Below are 22,082 nucleotides of genomic sequence, written 5' to 3' on the forward strand. Positions count from 1 at the left end.
TTGGTTCGATTATTCCAGATTTCGGAAAAAATGTTGAAAACCGGTGAAAATCGGTTCGCCGACCATATCCGTGCGAATTCGATTTAAACCCGACTGTTGCGCCGATCTACGAGATGAAATTAAAAAAGAGAGTAAACAGCAAAACAAGAAAAAATAGAAATTGTTATCTGGCAGGGATATTCTAACGAGTGAATCGAGTAATATCGGTGCTATACGGTACCGGAAGAAGATGGTGGGGGGAAGAGGCGAGATGAAAGGGGAGTAAGAGTTGGTACTGAGTAGTATTAGTAGTAGTAGTAGTGTAGTGTAGTATAGTAAGAGCGCAGAGCAGAGCGCGCGGCTGAATAGTAGTACTACCACGTAGTAGCTGTGGAGAGTGGTGGGGTGGGGTGGTAGGTAGGTGGGGGCGTTGGGAAGGGGTAGGAAAGTAGGGGGTGGGTGGGTGGAGGGGGAAAAGGACGCCGGCGTCCCCCCCCCGACGGCGCTGATCGGTGCTGCCGCGGCGTCGCGCGAGCGGCTTCGGCACCGGAGGCTCGTGCACGCTCGGCCGGCGTCGGCTCCTCTCGCGGGCTACCATGGCTGAGGAACGTCAGTCACTCTTCGGCGTTCGCGCGGAAGAGTCTGTGCGTACTGGCGATCAGGCTTTATCGTCGGTTTCCCTGCGAACTTGCTTCCCGGCTCGTTCCTCACGCTACAACCCCCAGTGAACGTCCTGCGGATCGATCGCTGTTGGAAAAAAAGTGGCGAGTGTGTGCGCCTTGAGTGTTTGGATACCGGAAGTGAGCGGGAAAGCCCCGATAATCCAGCAGTGAGAATAATTCGCCGTAGAGTTTTCGTAAGAGTCGGCTGTAAGAATTAAGATTGGAAGTTGGAGGGGAAGAGAAGTTGGCTTGTGTGTGTGCGGGGCTGGCCGGTGCAGGCTCGCCGAGGACGATCCTGTCGAGGAGACTCGACCTTGGAAGGAGAAGAGTGCCCGGTCCTCGCCAGACGAGGAACCGCAGCCGGCGTTTTGACGTTTCGTGCCTGCCATTGGCGGGTCCTGGAACTCGCGTTATCATGAATACTCCTGCACTTTCCGTCTTATTGGGATTCCTACGACTTCTTCGATATTGTGTCTCTTAAAGGAATCTCCAGTTGCTGCACATCCAGCGTGGTTTAAAGGACGCGCGGCGTTTACGTGGCCGAAGGGATCGTGTGCGGCCGCGTGGACAGCAGGAACCGGTCGCCGGATTTTCTCTCTCTCTCTCTCTCCCTTCCTCCCTCTCTCTCTCTCTCTCTCTCTTTCTCTCTATCTATCCATCTATCTATCTTTTCTCTACCTCTCTCGCTATAACTCTACTCTCTGCTCCACAAGCCAGCTCGCCGCACTACCGAGAAGTTTCTCTCTGCCGTCCCTCCCTCCTCCACCTTTTTATTCGCTCCATTCTTCTATTCTCTTTCCTTCCAACTATCTATATCTACACCTCTCTGTCTGTCTCTTTCTATCTCTCTCTCTCTGTCTCTCTATCTATCTACCTATCTTTATCTATACACATATATAAATATATACACATATATATATATATATATATATCTCCTTCGATGATACGCACGTGCAAGTACTCGTTTAAAAAACGTGCACTCAGTGGCCGCGCAGCTCTGATCGTTTCATCGCGTTAAACGTGATTGGTTAAGAAAGAAGGAATAAAAAGTTTACGGTTGATTGTTAGTGAGCACATCCGAGCACCATGGATATCCTGCCAAGCGGGAACATATTTAGAGAGCTGCAAGACATACATGATACCGGATACTTCTCGGCACAGCCATCGCTGGAGGATCATTGGCAACAGGTAAAGGATTTGCTTTAAACTCGCGCCTCTCTCTCTCTTTATTGCTTTAATCATCCGATGATAACGTCGGCCGGCCGGCTTTTTTATTTCGCACCGGCCAAAGACGACGATGACTATATACGTCGACGACGCTGAGGCTTTATCGATTATAGACCAACATCCACTCTACCCTCTCTTTCACTCTGTTTACTCTTCCCTCTTACAACCTCCCATCCACGTTAATCAACAATTCTCTTCGAGTTTTCGACTTATCTATATTATTCTTTTATTTTCTTCAACTGCTCCGTCCACTGTCAACCTTGTTGATTTTTTCCCCCAACGACCATGCAATAATTCGCCGTTCCTCGATATTTTTCACCAGCCGAGATTTAAAGCTGGATAGTCTGAAATTGGCAATACACCCGTAATATATGCATATATATGTATACTATCTGGCGGGGCGATAAGACCTTGCGGCGCTCGCTCGTTAGATCGCCCGGTGCGTGAGTGAACTCTCTCTCTCTCTCTCTCTCCCTCCATCCACTAGGCCACGTTCTCCGTTTGTTTACAAGTGTACAATGACCCTTCATTCAGAATAAGCATCGAGTACTACGTCAAGATTTTAAAGTTTCCTTTTCTCCTTCGTGCCATTCACTGACTGTGACTGGTCTGGCTGCTTTAATGATTCAACGGCGGAAAGCTTTTCACGCAACGTGTCCAATTTTTATACGTGATACACCACTACACACAAACACATATACAAACTCAAAACTCGACGCACTATCGCCGGGAGGAATTTTCGAGATTTGGCCAGTCGAAATCTAATCTGTCTTGGCGATCGCCTGTAATTCGAATTGGCTTGGATTATCGAAGCTATGCGATTAAAAGTCGCAGTTTTCGTGTTTCGAGCGTGATCTGACAGCTGGCCGAGCGGTTGATAGGCGCAACTGTCAATTTCCACGAGCGATAATACGACTCGACAGCTGTGCGCGCGGTACACACACACACACACACACACATATATATATATATATTTACGAAAAATTCATTCACCTGTGCGGTTCTGCAAGGTTTCCTCGAATTAACAGTACATATATATAGTATAACCGATCAAAGTGTAAACTCAGCATGTATATATATATATATAGCAATACCGCGTTTAATTAGTTTGAATAATAAGCGAGAGTTTCTTTCTGGTTTCCTCGCTTGACTCGGGATTAGAATAAGAATATGCGAAGGAGGCACAAAGGTATTTTCGTGAATGGGGGCCTGACGTAACTCTTTTGTACGTTATGCTGGCTGTCCCAGTGTGCGCTGGCCGGCTTTTGCCTCCACTACGCAATGCCACCAGAAACAATACTCTCTTCACAATGGCCCGCGTAACAATGTGAGTGATGCGAAAAATGCCATTGTGAATGTGGCTGCATACCTGCCATTGTCAACCTTCGATGAAACCTCTAACACACACACACAAATATATATATATATATATATCTACACACACAGACATTTTCAGTCTCTTTCCATCCTCCCACGCAACAGCAGCAGCAGCGGTGGCGATGGCGACGCCGCTACACGTACGCTCTTCCTTGCCAACCATTAAATAATACTCAATTTACCCACTCCATCCATCATTAAATCAACCAGCCGGATCAAACAAATGAACCTCCATCGACGATCCATAAGTCTCTTTATAGCCTGTTATCCAACAAGTAACCGTATAATTCATTCAAAGATTCACATTCCACGCACTCGGTGTATTTCCAGTTTTGAGTGTCGCTCTATTGTCAAAAGCTATTACAATCGTGTTGATAATTTAATCGAGCTAATTGAAAGCTGCTACAAATGGATATTCCGCGGGTTAACGATGTATCGATAAACCTGCGAATTCCAAGAGTTCACAAATCCACGCACGCTCGGTTGTAATAAAGATAAGAGTTATGTGGCGAGATTCAATAGCGAATTTCTCGAAATAGCCTATTATAATTCTCGCCGGAATTTCGGTTCTTCCTCGCGGGTCTAAAGTCTTCGTTGTTGAGTCAGGCCGGGATTTCGAGCGATTATCAGCCGGGACTGATTCTTAACGATGCTTTTTTTACTGGGTTCTTTATAGGATCGATGAAAATTTCACCGAGGGAAATTATGAAAGAACAATTAAATAGTTGGGAAGGTTCAAAGTTGTCGGACTGCGAGGAAAAGTGTTGATTCGTGAAAGCGTATATATATTTTCTTGACACGACGCGACGTTAATTGAAAATTCTCGTGATAATTTAATTCCCAGTTGAATTTCTGATTTTCTCAAAGAGCCCAGAGTCTTCCTTGTTGAGTCAGGGACGCACGCAGGCACTAATGAACCGTGACGCATCGTTAATGTAGTTTTTATTAGCTCTTTTTGGATCAATGAAGATTTCACCGAGAGAAATTCTCGAACAACTACGTACAACACTGCGGGATGGTGAAAATTCGTCGGTCCCTCGACGAAAAGCCTTTATTTATATGAAAACGTTACATTTTCTCGACACTGCGCAACATAGTTTGCAAATTCTCAAGATAATATAATTCCCAGTTGAATTCTGATTTTCCCGACGAGACGAGCCCCTCAAAGTCTCGGTTGTTGAGTCAGGGACAGACACAGGCGCTAATGAACCGTGACGAATCGTTAATGTAGTTTTTACGGGGTCTTTTTGTTGGATCAACGAAGAGATTCGAGCGAGCGAAATTCTGGAAGAAGTGTAAGATTCGCGAGGGTGAAAACTCGTTCGTCTCTCTCTCTCTCTCTCTCTCTCTCTCTCTCTCAAGCAATAAGAGTGTAGTGTTTATTTATAAAAGCATATAGCGAGTGATTTTCTTGAGAGACGATGCGACGCGTCGCGACGTGGTTCGAAAATCTCGTGGTTGGATGGAATAGGGTGGAGTGGAAGTGGCGGGTTATTTCTGAGGCTGCTAATGCCTTGAGCGCGAAGGAATTACGCTTTAGCAGGCGTGTTTGTGCCAGAATGATAGCCGGGACGTCGCCTGGAGTCTCGCGCGTTCCCTCGTTCATCACGGCTAGGTCATCCGGGAGATGGATCTATTTAACCCCACCACTGGCATCCAGTTATGGGGTGGAAGGGACTACGATCAACCCGCCTTTATATACGCTCTCACGCCGTCCTGCCTTTTATTAAATTGGAGTAAAACCATTTTCAATTTAAACTCATCTCTTATTCTTACCCTATCTGCTACCCCCCCCCCCCACCCCGCCCTCTCCCCACTCTCCCCTTCACCCTCTCCCATCTTCCTACTCCTCCTCATGCCACTCCTTATCCAACCAACCGAAAGCACGCAAAAATCCCTGCCAAATCGCATCGTTCAACGCCTATTTAGCTTTACGTTTTTCACTCGCTTCGTTTCTCTTATACACGGAACTGTCTATATGTATATATGTATATAGACACAGTTATATATACGCGTCACGAACTGATCCCACTGGTATAATCCTAGATCTTCTTCCGAATTCCAAATTGATCCAACTTTTGGAAACTGACGTCATCAATTTTCTTGCTGTATTTTCACGAGTAGCTCACCCCGTGGGAGCTTAAACTTGGCGAATTGCAAATGGAAGGGAATCCACCGAGTTTATACATATATATATATATATATATATTGGAGAATAATTGAGAAAATGCAGGGGTAAAAATTGTGTTAATTTGCGATCGATGGTTCCGGTTGATAATGGCGAGGAGGAGGGGGGAGGGGGTAAAGGTTTTTTGGATCAAAGTCTCTTCTCGGTTACATATTGAGTTATTCGGGAAAAGTGGTGAATTATTATTGGTTTAGGAAATCAATAAATGTAATTGCGTTTTGTGGCAAAGAGAATATGATCGTAAAAAAAGCGAGAGAGGCAAGCAAAGCTGCGATAAAAACAAATTGCTCGATCCCTTATCCCCGCGGCCGTGTTTTACTGCCACGGTCTCCGGATCCAAGGGAGGAATGAATTTTCCAGCGGTTTTAAGTTCGCTACAACCGTGCTTGCTTTCAGGCCGAAAAAAGCGGTGGAAAAAAAGCGTAATGGTAAAATTTATCAAAGCTCCTGCCTTTCGACGGTGCTTCTTGTTTTTGCGAATATATCGAGCCGTTCATTCGTATCCGGCGCACGAGTGCAACTTTTAAACTCGACGCCGAAGATTGCAGAAACGTTGCTGCCTTCTTCCCGCGGTGCGAATTATCGCGAATCGTTTTCAGCCTTCTGCGTTGGGCCGCGTAAAAATTGCAAAGTCACACACATACACGTACAAATATATAAACGGTTCATTAACAATCGGAACGTTCCGATTTCGCCCCGTGTTTGTTCTTCCTCGCGTAACTTCGTACCTCGTTGACTCGAAACGACGCTCGAAGGCTGATCTAGCTGATTTTCTTATCGCACCAATCACGCGTGGTCCACGTACACCCGATTTTCTACAAAATTTAACTTGGCCCATATATAACACACACACAAACATATATATATATATATATATATATATATATGTGCGTGCTGTATCTTATCGTTGGCCGATCGCGATTCAACTCACCAAAACTCTTCTTCAATAGTCTCATCCGTATCATCGTCGTTGAATACTTTAATAAATAAGACCCTGACTGAGTTTTAATCTTTTTCACTGTCGTTGGATCTGCTCTCTCGTGGCTTTTTGTCAGTCTTATATCGTCCCAACACTCGGTTCGTCCCGAGCTCCTCTCTATTCATCTTCGCACGGTTAATAAAATCCTTCATCGCCATTCTACGATCCATTAAGTTTTTGATGAATATGTTTTTCAGCAGGAAATAAACTGGATGGGAGAATTGCTGTTTTTTCGTTGCAATTTTAAGGACGAAGATGAAGAGTTTGGGAAACTGGGGGATTCGTATCGTAAGCGGCCACTATTAGAATAGCGTTGTTAACTGGTTAGACGTGGGCCGTAAATTACGCGTAAAAATATACAGCAAAGTTCACTCGTTAGCACACCACCGCTGCTAGCTTAAACCGAGAGAGAGAGAGAGAGAGAGAGAGAGAGAGAGAGAGACAAAATATGCACATTTGCACTTTCCAGTCCAGCTATTATATACGCGAGTACTATATATTTTTCACTTATAAAACGTATTATCAGAGCCTCCGCATGAAAATTACAAGGTTGTAACGTTATTTCCACAGAGATTTAGCTTCTTTCTCATCGCGAATATCGGTTATTCCCGATTTTCCTCACTGACGTAACGAGCAGACGTTTAACTTTAGCCACGATTCATTTTCAGCCTCGAATTTCCCTGGAACCAACAGCCGTTATTCATGCGCAATGTCAAAATGTTCCTCGATCGGACAGGAATGATTTCACGGTATTATCGAATCGAGAATTTTATTTACCGGAGCGTGATGTATTTGTTGCATATATATATATGCTTTTACTTCTCATTTTACTACATTTCGTTCTTCCTCTTTTCTCTCCAACGAATTTCGCGTATGCGTGAGTGTGCGATTTGTATAATACGTGCGTGCGAACAAAAGAGAGAGAGAGAGAGAGAGAGTGCAGGAGTGGGGGGGGGGGGGGCAGCCGAGCCTAATTCGAGCGATGCCTCCGAGTCAAGGCCACGAGCGTTTTATAAATGTAAATTACGTAAAAGTGTATTCCGATGGAATTGTAGTTCGGTTCGATACACCGCGACACCTGTATCTCTCTCTCAGCCTATACAGTATGACGCTGGACTCGCGACAAACGAGCAAACCTATCGGAAAACAAAACGACACGGAGCGAGCGCTGCTAATTTTAGTTTTACACATCGAACTATCTCGACAGACAGGAAACCCTGCGGCCCGATGCTTGTGAAAGTGCCGATCCGGGTTATCTCCGCACACTCTCGCAGATTTATGTACCGGGTGTGCAAAAATTTCTCAATACCTAAGAGAATGCTGAGGACAAAATTTCTAATCTTATATATATATATATATATAGTTATGGCATCCCGAAAATAATTAAAAACTCGACTAACAGCCACGATTTTCAAAATTATTAATCCAACCTCTACGAGTTCATCGTCACTTTTACACCCGGTATATCGTATAAAATTCTATAAAGTTTACAATTTTCCTCTCACTATATACTCTTCGACGAATAATCCGGTTGATTTAATTTGAAAGAAAAACAAGAAGAACGAAACTACACGAGCACTGACGTTTCAACGCGTTATCTCTGTGCTTTCTTCCATGGCGATGCTCTCTTATCAATTTTTATTATCAAAAAGCTCCTCTTAATTCGTGTTTAAACAGCGCGGGATGTTTAAAATATCGATGATGACGAGTCGCCGCGTTGTAAGGTGCGCGATATCGCGTACGATTACGCAGGTCCCTCGTCGTCGTGAGTCACTGATAACCGATTAAATATCCACGCGAGTATAATTATTGAGGGATCTCTATTTATAGACGATCGAGACCAAGGCAGGCCATTATCGTGCCTATATATATATATATATATATATATTTGCTGCAGCGCGCAAGGTTCCTCTGGTTTCCTTAAAGAGAATTCGTAACAACGAGCAGGAGAAATCCAATTCTTGTTTCGACTGGCTTTGGCTATATAGGAATCGGAGATCCCGCTGGATGCACACCTGATGTTTCTAACTCGCGATATTGCCCAATTTCGTGTATACGAGAACATCCTACGCTGACGAAATTTTGCGACTAGAAATCGCTCGTTAAGCGGATTGCCGAGAGAATCCCGTTGGCGCGACAAAGCCGAGATAAGTACCTTGTATTTACCTCGAGAGGCGCCTTATCGGGGAGACACGCTGCTAACGAATTCCAAATGAAGAAATCATTTTCGACTCGTAAATATCTCACCGATCCGACGATCGCTCGCTTCCTGCCCTTACCAATAAAATTCTTTATATATTAAAAAATTCGGAACAATTTCTATAATAATAATAGCACCAAATAACAAAATTTTTCCAACCACTGATATTCCTCCAGTATTCCTTACCGTACACAAGATATATATAGGACCTTGAATTTTTTAACGGTGAATCCTTCCTTAATCGGATTGACCAGAGTTTATACACGTGTGTGTGTGTGTGTGTTAGAGAGAGGAACGAATCCTTCGGCAGTCTAAACACACTTGGACATTGGCGACGGGGTGGTGTTTGCTAGGTTGGGGTGTTCGCTCGGTTCTCACGGCCGGAAGTGAAGCGATAAGTCTACTGTTGCTCGGCAAGGAGCAGCCAGGCGTGCCGTTAACAACTGGCAGACACGCGTTAATGGCTTTCAGCTTTGTAAATACATTAACGCAGTAGCAGCAGCGTTGGAGTCGCGCCGTTATTCGTCGCGCGCTACGCGTTTCGCGTATCGTTCGTGTTATTCGTTCGCCAGGATCTTTAATCATCGAGACTCTCTCTCTCTCTCTCTGCAACCAAATTAAATGGTCACGTGGTCCTTTTCTCACAGGAGAGGAACCTTCGCTGTATATATAGATATGCGTGTACACATATATATACCATAGGTAACGTAAAAGCGCGCGAGACACTCGCAAACCTCGCGTTCAATCCAATTAACCGAGCGTGGACGAGTCCTATTTGGGTCAGAGCGAATTGCATTTCCTATCTCTGATCTACCGACCGTTTCTCAGCCCGTGTGTATCTATATATGTGTGTGTGTGCGAGAGAGAGAGAGAGAGAGAGGGAGCTAGATTTCGGCCATTGTTTACCACAACGTGTGCGGGGCAGAGTTATATACAAAGAGGACTGTGCGGATGGTTATTTTTGAGTCACGGGAAAGACTCTCTGGAATCCTCAAGATGCCAGCATCTGGAAGCGATGATACTTGGGGGTTTTTAGTACACCCGAAAGCTGCAGGATTAGCCATGCGGAAAAAAGCCACGAGCCTCTCCTCTGTGTACTTTGGCTTTCTCTAAATACTCGCGTTCCTCTCGTCTCTCTCTCTCTCTCTCTCTCTCTCTCTCTCTTGGACACACGAACACATGTTTTTACCGACGCGAAACCTGCAGCGCTACCGTTCACCATTCTTCTCATCCTTCCCTTTGGATTTTACCATCATTCATGTAAATCAGCTAGATTGGAAAGCTGTTCTCCGTTCGAAAGTTATCGAGCTTCGAGCGACTCGGAATTATCGAAGACGCAAAGTCGCGTGAATAAAGAGGGGGGACGGGGGGCAGGGGCCCGTTCGCCACGTTCATGAATGAAATCTGAATAAATCAGCGGTAGGTTGTAACGTCGCGATTGCCTACACTCATCCTCCGACAGCGGCCAAACTGTCCAATAAAATCCTCTGATCTTTTCTCATTTCCAACTCTGTCGGATCAGACTTACACTCCAGGTATGTATGCGATTGATGAAAATTGTCCGTGAGTGTGATAGAGTGGTGTGTGTAACGGAGTGTTTATATACTTTGATTCGACCAAGATCGAGAGGGTATACAAGTACGTTTATCCGTGTAACTAGACGAGATACGAATTTTTTGCATAGAACCTTTTCGAAAGAACTTTTCATTTGGATCCGAAAAGGTATGATGGGAAAAATTGATATCTCTTACGGTTACGGAGATAAATGCAGTTTTGTGTACACTGTTGATGTACGTGTTAAAGCAAACATTCGTAATATAGATGTGTACCGTAGATTTTCGGACATGAAAAAATTCAAATAATTTTCTATTTACCTACTACATATTTATATTTCTATTTAAGAATACACATATTTGCGCGGAATATTATTATCGGGAATGATGCGATTTCATCAATTATTATAACAAGATTTTTGCCAAGAGCTCTTTATCGAATAATCCGAGAAGCGCAGGCTTTCTATAATATATATAGTACAAGCACGAAGTGTATATTTGTGAGTAAAATGGAAAATTCGAGAAAAGTCATAATCGATCGGAGCGTGATTGGTGGAAATGGAAAATTTCCATGGCGAAAGAAACGCAGCAGCATCAGGCTTCTCGCGCGTTCTTACGGAGTTGCTAATTAGGTCGACTTTCCAAGTTAAGCGGTTGGAGCACCTCTCCAGGACAGGGACGGCAGTTAAGGGAAAATTACTCATCGTCGGTTATGTAGCAAGCGTGACTGCAAATGGCATTACTCAACGGTCCAGAGTGGTTGCCTTATCGGCTCGTCGAAAAACAATAGCAGCCAGAAACATTAATGAACGGCTTATTGAAGCGCGAAGATACGTAGCTGATAGCACATGGCGAGGAATTTTATTTACGGACGAGCGACGATTTAATTACGAATTTATTCTGATAATATCATTGCGGAACGAAGGACTCGGTAATTGGGGCTTTTATTACGGTAATTGGTAGTCCGTCATAAAATACCGTGCAATTTACCGAGTGCGAGTGTACCGGGCGAGCGTAAAAATCTTCGTTTTGCTCTCTCCCCCCACTGCTCCATCTACTACCTCCCCCCTCCCCTCCCCCCGCCACTCTATCTCATCGCCGTACGCCGAACTGCACCGTAGCGGGCCGCTTTTGTTTTCCAGCGAGGTAATTAGGCTCGTTAGGCTAATTAATATAGCAATAAACATTTACAGATGATTTGTAAGCGTCCTACGGCCACGTGGGAATCACATCCATCTCGATTATGCTCGCTAAGCAGCTTAGCCTTAGCTGCCTTATTATAATAGAACGTCGTCGTTTTTCGAATACATTAGGCTCGCCGTACTTTCATTAATATTTCATTAGCGTTGCACGAATTAAGCAAACGTCGATGAGTAATCGCTCTCTTGCATACCTGACCTGGGCTATTCGATAATTTCGTCTCCATTCCCAACACTCAACACACATATATGTATATATATATATATATATATTAGAAGGAAGAAAAGGAAGATACGATACGACGTTAAAGTACTCCGAGACTCTTTTTGGTTTCCCGGTGATTTTTAATTCCGGCATCAACAGGCGCGACTCGAGGAATCACGCTGCTTCAGGTATGCATGCAGGGAACGGATAGAGTGGCTGGAATCGAAACGAGAAGTTGGAAAAGAGATATTGATCGTTTAGCAGGCAGAGCAGCGAGCGCGCCGTGTGACTGACTCTCTCTCTCTCTCTCTCTCTCGCTCTCTCTAGCGCGCGCTTCCTCGGGATGCCGGCACACGCACGCGTACACCAACACGTATATACCACACTCTAGCAAATGTACACAGTCTCGAGAGTTGCGCCGGTCTGTGGATACGGCAAAAAACATACGTCCAATGGCGTAAGAAGAATCTCGTCGTATGCTCTGCAAAACACATAGATATAACTACCCTCCTCTCACCCTCTCACGGCCCAATCACGCTCCGCTTATTATACCAAAGCTTGTGCTTCGCTTTTTCTTCTACCACTCCCCCCCCCCCCCCTACTCTCCTAGCTTTTCTTCACCCGACCGTAAAAATCGATAAGCTCGACCGAAACAAAACTCCGCAACGTGGAAAAATTGACTTTTCCAATTGACGTGAATTTTCATAATTCGAAATCCTCTCTTCATTTTCATCCCCTATTTTCCTACAGCCGCTATATCGATCTCCCGTTTTACCCGACGACCATGCGACTTCCATATAGTCCCACATTCGCGAGAATTTCAAGGCAGAGGGTATTTAAAGCGGAGAAGGAGAAGCACGTATAGGGAGAAACTATATAGACTCATCGGGGAATCGCGATAAATACGCTTGCGAAATTCCGCGCGAAAGCTGGAGAACACAATGGGGGTTATAAATCATTAGGCGAAACGCTTCTTTTTCTTCCATCTTGTTCTTTTTCGGTAATAGCCCTCTCTCTCTCCAGTTTCTGAAAGGAGGATTTTTTAGAAGGATCGAAGAGTGGGAGCTTCTTGGCCAGTGCGAGTGGCACAATAGCGCACGTACAGAACGCGTATTATTTTACTCTCGTGACAAATTTCGCGTGGTGGAGGCGGGGGGAGGGGGGGGGAGAATCTCCAGGATCTCTCTTTTACCGGCGAGTGGACGGTGGTGGTGGTGGTGGTGAGGGTAGAAGGAGGGAGAGAGATGGGTGAATGGGCTTGAAAAGAGGTGAAAAGGGGTTAAAGAACGGTCCAGGAGTTGCGGAAGTGCGGAAAACGAGTAACCTCTTTTTCTCCATGCGGCTTGAATTACTATCATCCCGCTGCCGAGCATTGTCTATTGTGGCGGAGAATTATTTTATTATCGCTCGGTCGCTCGCGCGCGCGCACACACACACACACACACATAGACGAACGTGCACAGAGACACAGATGCTTCCTCTCTTTAGCGCTCCCGTTCGCTCGGCCCCAAATGCCCACGAGAATCGCAGCAGCAGTCCGCAGGGGAAGAGGGAACACGCCAGGGTGGAACGACCTGCTTTTCCGCTCTCTGCGATTTATTGATTTTGCGAAAGAAAACGAGAGGAAAGGAAGCTTATATCTCGCGACACGCTCCCGGCAAATTATCTCCAAAACGATTATATACCCGCCACTGAATTTATCTCCCACACCAATGAAATCCCTATTAAAATCTACGCTATCACCGCCTCTCGTCATTCCTTTCTCCGACTGTGCTAAATGCGCAGTAATCGCTCTGGAATCACCAGGAAGACTCTCATCGATGTACCGGGTGATCGCTCAATTTTATCGAGCAATCTAGAAATTTGAATTCCGTGAGATGAAATTTTTCTTGTATTGTATTTTTGCCATTTGTCCTGCTCATTGAAGAGGAGTTGCAAAGAACTCAAAATTTAACTTAATTTCAGGTATCGTATCGATTTTAAGAGTATTTTCTGCAACTTTGCTAATTGGAGAAAATCTGTGGTTTGTTCCGCAGTTAAAAAGTGCCGATTTCAGCAAGTTTTCGACTTGATAACTTCTTTATTAAAGGTTAAATTTAAAAATGGGAGGGGGATATTTTTTTATATAGTTATTGAAATTTATGGGATTGACCGTATTAAGGTGATTAGCCCTTCTCCATCGGGACCATGAGTGTACTAGTAAAATAACGTTGGTGAGAGCACGTAGTGTGCATGTGTGTATTATCAGTGTCTTCTTTATGCAAATTTCGCCATTTTTGACTAAATTTTTCCACATATCCACACAGTTACACATATTCTACATTACTATCACTCTATTGATATACATATAGTCCAAATATATTCTACCTACGTATACACATAAGAGAGATGTAAAAAATTTGGTGAAATGTCTTAAAATTTGTCAGGATTAAACAATTTACGTTTCATCGCTCGGAACTTTCAATCCCGCCGCGAGTCGTGCTATGGGCAGTCGAGAAAATAGAGTTTTAAAGGTCTTATATTCGAGTAGCGAAGGTGAATGCTCGGTTGGATAATCGTCAGCTGTCTATCCGAGCGTTCAGTTTCGTGCGGATTTCGCGATGTTAGCAAAATCGAAACGTCGGATTGCCCGATAATAAGCCTGACTTAACAAGCGTGCACTGACCTTTTCGGAATAATTAACGCGACTGCAAATATGTCACAATCGCCACTAAATAAACGAAACTTGACTTTTTGCTGATAAACAACGCAGCATAAAATCTTTGATTAAACGGTACGCGAGAAGTATAAAAGTCAATTAACGTTACTTTATAGTTTCGAGCATGGATTTTCGCGTTTGCTTATAGCAATGTAGTTTGTTATTGTTTCGGTTCGATCGGTGTACGCATACCTGGTGTCAAATTTCCTGAGGGTTCGCACAAGCTAATTCCAAGCAAAGCACTGGATCGTTTCCTTTCAACCGGTTGACCATCGTTGACAAGAATAATTATTAAATACACACAAGTGGCTACCATAATTTGCATCGTCTCCCATTCAGTCTATAGACACATTCTTGCTACCTACACTGTTTAAACTTTACCTACACTTTTTACGGTTCAAACTTGTACATGGAAGAAAGACACACAGAACTATTAAAAAAATAAGCAACAAGAACAAACTTTATATCATCGTATCATCAACTCGTAAAAAATCCCATATTAAAATAAAAAAAATCTCCATATTTCGCAAAAATTACCAAAGAATGAAAATTGGAGAAATATTACTATAATTAAATTCCCAACGATATATAAGGTTAGTATCGAGTGGTCCGGTTATATTTAACGGAATGCGATTTATAATTTGGTAAGTGGAGGCGAATGATTGATATTGCGAGATGGTTTGTTGAATAATCGAGGTGGTTCTACCACGGAGGGTTTTGTTGAGATTGCGAGCAAGTTCTTTGTAGGCGAGCAAGTATGCAGCGGTAGCGAGCAAGCAAGCTGCAGGCAGAGCGGTACGAGCTGATTTCCGCCTTCTCGGTTTACATTCTCTCGGCTCGGTGCTCCTTCGCGCCTCCTGCGAGTCTCGTTGGCCGATTTTCCTGCGCTTCGTCAGCATCAGCATCGACCGAGCCTTTTTCTTTTTCTTCGTCTCTCTCTCTCTCTCTCTAAACCTTTCTTCGTTTTTCATCGCCATTAACACCCACGCACCAGTGCGCGCAAGCCATTATTCCCAGCCGGAGCGCTCGAAGCCTAATTAACCGCGTACGGCTCGGTCAATTAGCTAATTAATGCCCGGTAAGAACCGCAATGGGGACGCACGCGCTCCTTCCCAAAGGGATGGCAACCCTTGACATCCCCCCCCCCCTTCATATCGGATAATCTTGTAACGAGGAATAAATTGGAATTGGAAATAGCGCCGAATATCTGGCGTGTGCGAAACTGGATACGAAATTAGAGAGGTGGAGAAGTAGGGTGAAGGAGGGGAAGGGGGGGGGTGGTGGTAAGTCTCTGAAAATGACGAAGGGACGAGAAAGGTGGAAATTTGGTGGTGAAAATGTCTGATTCGCTTTCAGCAGGGTATCCGTGTCTTTGGCGATTAATGCCAGCTGTCGTTCGGTCGTCTCCTAGTCGCTTTTCCTATACAGAGCGTTGCTTGGTAAACGAAACGCGAGTTTGGCAGACATCTGGCAAACATCCACGCTCGTTCGGATCGTCGAGAAACACGCACACCCACGCTATAAACACAAGTATATCCTCGGTAGCTGGACCCAAGGCGGGATTTTCTCGCCAGTGACGTAATTCCTCGTTCGCCCGACCAACTCGACCGAACTTATCCTCCAAATATTCAGCTTCCTCTCTCTCTTTCAGCGCAACACACACGTGCACGCGTGTATGTAAGAACCAACACTGGCAAAGATTTCCACTTGGCAATCGAGCCTATCTTATCAAGCTTTGATATAACTGTGCAGTATCTCGCCAACTTTGCTTGGAAAAATAGAACGAATCGGCCGAATAATGGCGAAATAAAATATCTTTGTTTGTATAGAAAAGGGGGGGGGGGTGAGGGAGAGAGAGAGAGAGAGGCGATTGGCCGATTCTCGAATTCAGTCTGCCGAGTTTCCGTAAGTTGGATCGATTAGAAAAACCAATTAATTCCGGCGTCGAAGCGGACTTCTTAATTGGAATTCTTCGGGCAAAGAAAAACTCCTTTTCAGGACTGGAAATTGAAGTCTCTGGTGAAGAGAAAATTCGGAAAGTGTCATTTGACCGGCATAAAATTCGACTGCGGCTACACGCTCGCGCCTGTGTATTCGCACACACGCGCATACACACACATATATATATATATATATAGCTCGCTTTTGTTTCGTTCAAATTAAATCGTGACGATCCCGAGCACGTGCGTACGTGAGAATGTCTCGAGTCTCTCCCCGCTCACACGTGTACACACACACACACACACACATGTATACAAGGAACGGACGACAGTGGCCTCGCGCGTTCCCTTTCTTATTTGCCGTCGGTGCCTTCGTGGTACAGTTTCGTTGCAATCTTTACGACGATAAATAAATCTCGAAGGAAACACGTCGTGAACGCTCCTCATTGGACGGTGCAATGCCTTACGTAATGCTCGCCGTGCGATATACAGCTTCTGCAAACTGGAACGGAGGCAGGTGGCTGCCACCTTCTCCTCTCCAACTCGATCTTATACTTAGTTATGCACGGATCAAATTCTACACTCGTACCAACAGTAATCATTCATCTCTCTCTCTCTCTCTCTATATATATATATATATATATATATATATATATGTTCTAATTAAATATATTTATTATATATATAATCGCATTTCTATCTGTAAGCTTCTTTTCCCCGAAAAACCATTTTTCCTTAATTATTGAGAAATTGGCACAAATAAATCCTCCTTTAAAATGTTCGTACACCATCAAAAATCATCAGTCTCTTTATATTTCTTCTAATTAAATATTCTTCTTGTAATTATTATATTTTCTACAAGCTTCTTTCGTGAAAAAGACATTTGTTTCTTAATTAAACCACGATTGAGAAATTGGCCTAAATAAACCCTCCGTTAGAGCGTACATATATATATACACAGCATATGTACAGAGAGGAGATGAGGGAAACATGAATTGTATCGAAACTGTCGCTCGGGTTGGCCTTTCGATCGATGCACGATTGAGTAATTTCGTGGAACCAGTGAAACCGCCAATATCTCTATATTTAGCTTTCAATCGACTCGCCTTGCCATCCTGAAGTCGGCTCACCGACCAACCACCGACTAAAATGGACTAATGCCTTCAATTTATCTGCTTTTTTTCTTCTCATCAGCAAACTCACGGCATTTCGTTTACAGGGTGAAAAGGGGCAGCAGCAACAGATGTGCAATAATGTACTGCTGTCTATATATATATATATATATATATAGATATACTGTGTACGGGAGCAGAGGAGGGGGGTGAGGGGATGCGAGAGTCGTTCGCCACGACCAATTATGACGATGAGATTGTTTTCGATGGGCAAGGATCGGTTCTTCATGATTTTTCCGAGTACGGGGAGAAATGCGGCCACGGTGTAGGGTCGAGAGAATTTTCGCCCGGAGGAGGAGAGTCCGCTTTAATTTTAGCCATGCTCCTCCAGCCGTGCCTTGGGCAGGCCATGGTATGCATGGTGGTGCTCTCGGCAGCAGCCTTGGCATCGCAGACGCATTATTCATACCTTAATGAATTCTCTCTGTCCCCTCCCACCATTTCTCGTCACTCCCACCCTTAGGGAGGAAAAAGGAAAAATCATTCAGCGCGCGCGACCGACGCGACGCGACGTTTCACGCGACACAAAACTCTAACCATTTCTCTATAGATACCGGTATATAGCGTGCAGTCGCACGACGACGCTCTCTTCGTCGGAAAATTTTCCATATATAAGAAACAAAGCGATCGATGGACACCTATAAGAACTTCCATTGAAAATCCACGCGAGCTATAAATAAAACTGCCTCGTCTACTTTTTTACTTTGTCTTCCACATCTGATTCCACGTGAATTGGCTTATTTCGCTTCTTATCGTGTTTTCGAATGTGACGTGTTGCTGTTGGTATGTGAGTAGAATATTTACATATTCTCCCCACTCTTCTATATATATATATATATATAGTACGTATGTAGGGACAAGAGTATACCGTTCTTTTATAGTGTACGTGACACTGCGAGTGGTTTTTCTCGTTGCACGAGTCTCACTGCTGTATATACATATATATACGTAAATATTGGAAAAGTCTAATTTTCCTTGTAATACGTCTTTGTGTGTGCGTGTGTTTCTCTTCCTCAAAGCTTTTCCGTTTAGAATAATCCTGTTTCTCGCTGATTTTCTCGGTTCCAGCGATTCTACCCAAGTTTTTCTCTCTCTCTCTCTCTCTCTCTCTCTTGAATTCCAGCTGGCTTGGGTTATATCCGATTAGGTGTCGGTCTTTAAAATGTTACGCGCGTGGTACAATAATATTTACATAGTCTGAGATAATGAGAGTATAAGTTTGGACGGCGAGCAAGTGCGCGTATACGGCTTATCTTTTCCCTTTGCCAAGGCGATTAGGCTCGTTACTTTTCATAGCTCGTCATTCGTGGCTTCTTGGTCGGATTATTCTGGAAGACTTGTATCCCGAAATGGGATCTGTTTTATTCAGAGTCATGCCATGTCATGTGCAGGTTAACGTTACACGCCGCGCCAGTTACATTCAGACTGAAACAAAAAGCTGCGTCACTGTCGTTTTCCATTTTGGAACCGCTCCGCGCGTTAAGCCTCCATCTCCAGCCTTCCTCAAAACCTCCCCCTTTAAGTCCTTTTCTTTAATCCTTCCTTCGGTTATTCGTCCCATTTACATAATACCAATCCGCGATGACTTATGCTTTTTTTTCCTCCCCCTTCGGAGGTCTTCCTGCAGCCTTTTTCGTTCGACCCCCCCCCCCCCCCCCCTCCTGCCATTGTTATCTCCCGTAGCGCGACGAGACAGCAATTTTTGACCTATCGGCGTCGATCGGCTGCCGCCTGCGCAATTCCGGAAGCTCGGAAATTTCCAATGCAACGCCGCAGGAACCATGCGTAAATCGCGCACCGACTGGACGCGAAGCGCGACGAACGAGTTTCCGTGCGACTTCCGCGTTCTGAACCGTATCCACTGGATTCTCATGAAACCACCGGTATAATAGCTCAAACATTATGAATCTTACGGCGTTCGGCGCAAATACCGCTATAATTGTTCATTTGCATGATAAAAATCTACGAATAACGAACACCTCCCCCCTTTTATCTTTTCTATTCATAGAAATATTTACTGATAAGGATTTTTGTTTATTGCAATAAGTTGAAACTCTTAAAAGCGACAGTGAGAGAGGAGGGGGGGGGGGGGGGGACCGTAGGCTCTTGAAAGACACTTAAATCTGTAAGTTTTAGAGGCAGAACCGTGCACCCGGCTGAATTGCGAGTGGCCAAACGTCGAGCTTTAACTTTTAATTGTCGCTCGGCAAACAATCTCCGTCGCGCTCAAGCTTTCCGAGAAGCCAGGCTATATGGCTAAATCACGTTATACTTGGTTATTCTGTATCGCGTTTAATAATCGAGGACTATGGAAGCTCCGTGGCAGACTTTGCAACGCGTGATAATCTCGTACAACCTGCCGCGTAAATCTTTAGCAAGCTCGGAATCATCTCTCGCGCTCTCGTAAAAACTTTATTGACATTAGAGCGAAAAATTACTACAGCCTTTCCTAAATATAAACACACTGGCGAAGCTTTCGTTTTACGAGTACGGACAGAGCTGCGAGCGATACGATTATAAGAAGAGAGAGAGAAAAGAAAAGAAAACAAAGAAAAAAACGTTGACGGAGGGAGAGAGATAAAGTTGATGCGTGGTTGAATCGTAGAATTCGGTATGGTGTGTACGAAGTGAAGTCGATGAAAGTGGGGTGCTGAAGGGTGTAGGTAGAAGAGAGGGGGGGGATTCAAGGATGGGGTCAGGTTGGATACTATACGAGGTTAGTTAGCCGGACCCGTGCAGCGCATATTAAAAATATTCAAATGTAGATGTTGCACGTGTGAGTGTGTGCGCGCGTGTTTGCAAGGGGGATGCCGTACTCCTTTGGAATTTATGTGCTGCATGGCGCGATAGTGCAAATTATGTTTATGAAACAATGCGAGGTAGCAGCGTTCCTCATTCTCGGGACACCTATCCCTTCTGCTTTGCGTTTTAGACTGGCGGCCATTGCTCGAATTATATTCAGTTATGGCGCATGCAGCTTCTTGCATCGCGCTGCGATGGGGATAGTTTCTTGCGGAGAGTTGGCAACAGTCAGGGACATTGTTCTTGTATCCCTGGCGGAGAGCAGCGGTGCTGCCCTCTCGATTCAGTCGACGAGCGGGATTTGCATCTTACACACCGCGGCAGCAATTCTTCCATTCACCGCGTCGCGGTTGCGCCGTCCACTTTTGCAATGCTAATCCAGCATTTTTTTAGGCCAGTCCTGATGCTGGAAGCGGTGCCTGCTGCTGGAGCTCGTAGTAAAATATCCCCGGCGAGAATTATCAAGCGATTTTCCCTCAGCCTCCTTCTCGCTTTCTTTGCTCGCACGCTACCGACGCGCCCCGCTTCGGCCGTGCGGCGAATCGCATCGCATCGCAGCAACCGCTACGGCAACGTTGCGCCGCGCCGTGACGCTAGCGTTACGAGCGTTTCGTCCGTAATGGCAATTTACGGCTTTAGTAGGAGCTTCCTGGCAGTCAAAGTGGCATAATTAAAACATTTGAATTCCACGCCGGAGAGAAAAGCTCGTTACGACGGAAATAGGAGGATAAAACGCGCCGCGTGTTCCTCATCTATGAAATAAAAAATTCTGACCCCGCGTTTACCGCCCGAAAATGTTCTCCGTTTACGAGCGCGCTAGGGTTTCGCTCGATGGAGGAGGTGGCGATGATGCTGCTGCCGGGGAAGAAGGGAGTTTGCCTCGAGTACGTGCCGTTGACGCGCGGAATAAAACTTACTCTCCCCCCCCCCCGTGCCCCTCTTTCTGAAACGCTGCCACAAGGAGAACGCAAACTTTCAGGGGCGATTACAGCAACGTCTCTATGCAATGCCATCGATCGCGCCAATTCTTCCCGGCGATTTCCAACCGAAAAAGAATCCAGATGTTGCTGACGAATCCAGTGCAACTGGTAAATATCCCCAGCTACACAGCCTCTTTTTCCATCCACCGCAGGCAGAAACTTAACGACCGCTTCTCCGTGTTTTTCTATAAATCTTTCTTTACCAACTTTCGATCGTCATTGAAATTACTCCCGAAAAAAAGTCTGCCAACACACTTTCCACGGCTAATTAACCACACTTCCGATTTTACTCGACCGACTATATATATATATATATACATAGGCTATGTGTATATCTAGATTGAATTTTTTATCGGGATAAATCGACCCATTCTGTCCGGGTTTTTTCAGCAGCGGTATATACACTCCAGGCCGCAACGCGATTCGTATATATTAATATTTTGAAGGGTAAGAGAGTGTGCGTGCGAGAGAAGAGTTGACAAGGATCGTGGGGCGGCAAGTCGCGCAGGCCGAGAGCGGCGCGGCGTTGCAGCAGGCGAACCGGTATTCCTTTTTTTGCGCTGGTTTCTTCATCGCGATTGGAATAATCGATCGGTGCATCGTTCATATAAATTCCAAATGGTTCGCACCTCTGCAGGTATTTTTGCACGACATTGCGCAATCGTGGGAGATTCGAAATAACATCGGATTGCGTGGTTGGAAAAAAATATACAGATAGCTCGAATCGAACGATAAATCTCGCCTATTTGCAAGCCGCCTCCGTTCAAACCTGCCACTTCCCCGCAAAATATTTGATATCTCTCTCTCTCTCTCTCTCTCTCTTCGTGCGAGAACTCGAGGAATTTTCTATTAGGTAGAATTTATAGTTAAGAAAAACACGAGCTGACTGCGCGGACGAAGCTTCGTGTCAACAAAACTTGC

The 22,082-nt window shown here is 44.9% G+C and overlaps 1 protein-coding gene across 1 annotated transcript in view; it reads left to right on the forward strand.

Moving 5' to 3' along the window:
* The first annotated feature begins 619 nt into the window (after positions 1-619).
* Positions 620-22,082, forward strand: part of LOC136778854 (Krueppel-like factor 7) — a 222,529-nt gene continuing 201,066 nt past the window's right edge. Inside the window, exon 1 of the mRNA XM_066735986.1 lies at positions 620-1,829. Within this exon, the coding sequence (XP_066592083.1) occupies positions 1,728-1,829 (102 nt within the window). The 5' untranslated portion in view covers positions 620-1,727. The remainder of the gene's footprint in view (positions 1,830-22,082) is intronic.

The sequence above is a fragment of the Prorops nasuta genome, unplaced genomic scaffold, assembly GCF_024137725.1.
Source record: "Prorops nasuta isolate Cenicafe-Biocafe unplaced genomic scaffold, Cenicafe_Pnas_1.2 PNAS00015, whole genome shotgun sequence".
Taxonomy (NCBI): domain Eukaryota; kingdom Metazoa; phylum Arthropoda; class Insecta; order Hymenoptera; family Bethylidae; genus Prorops; species Prorops nasuta.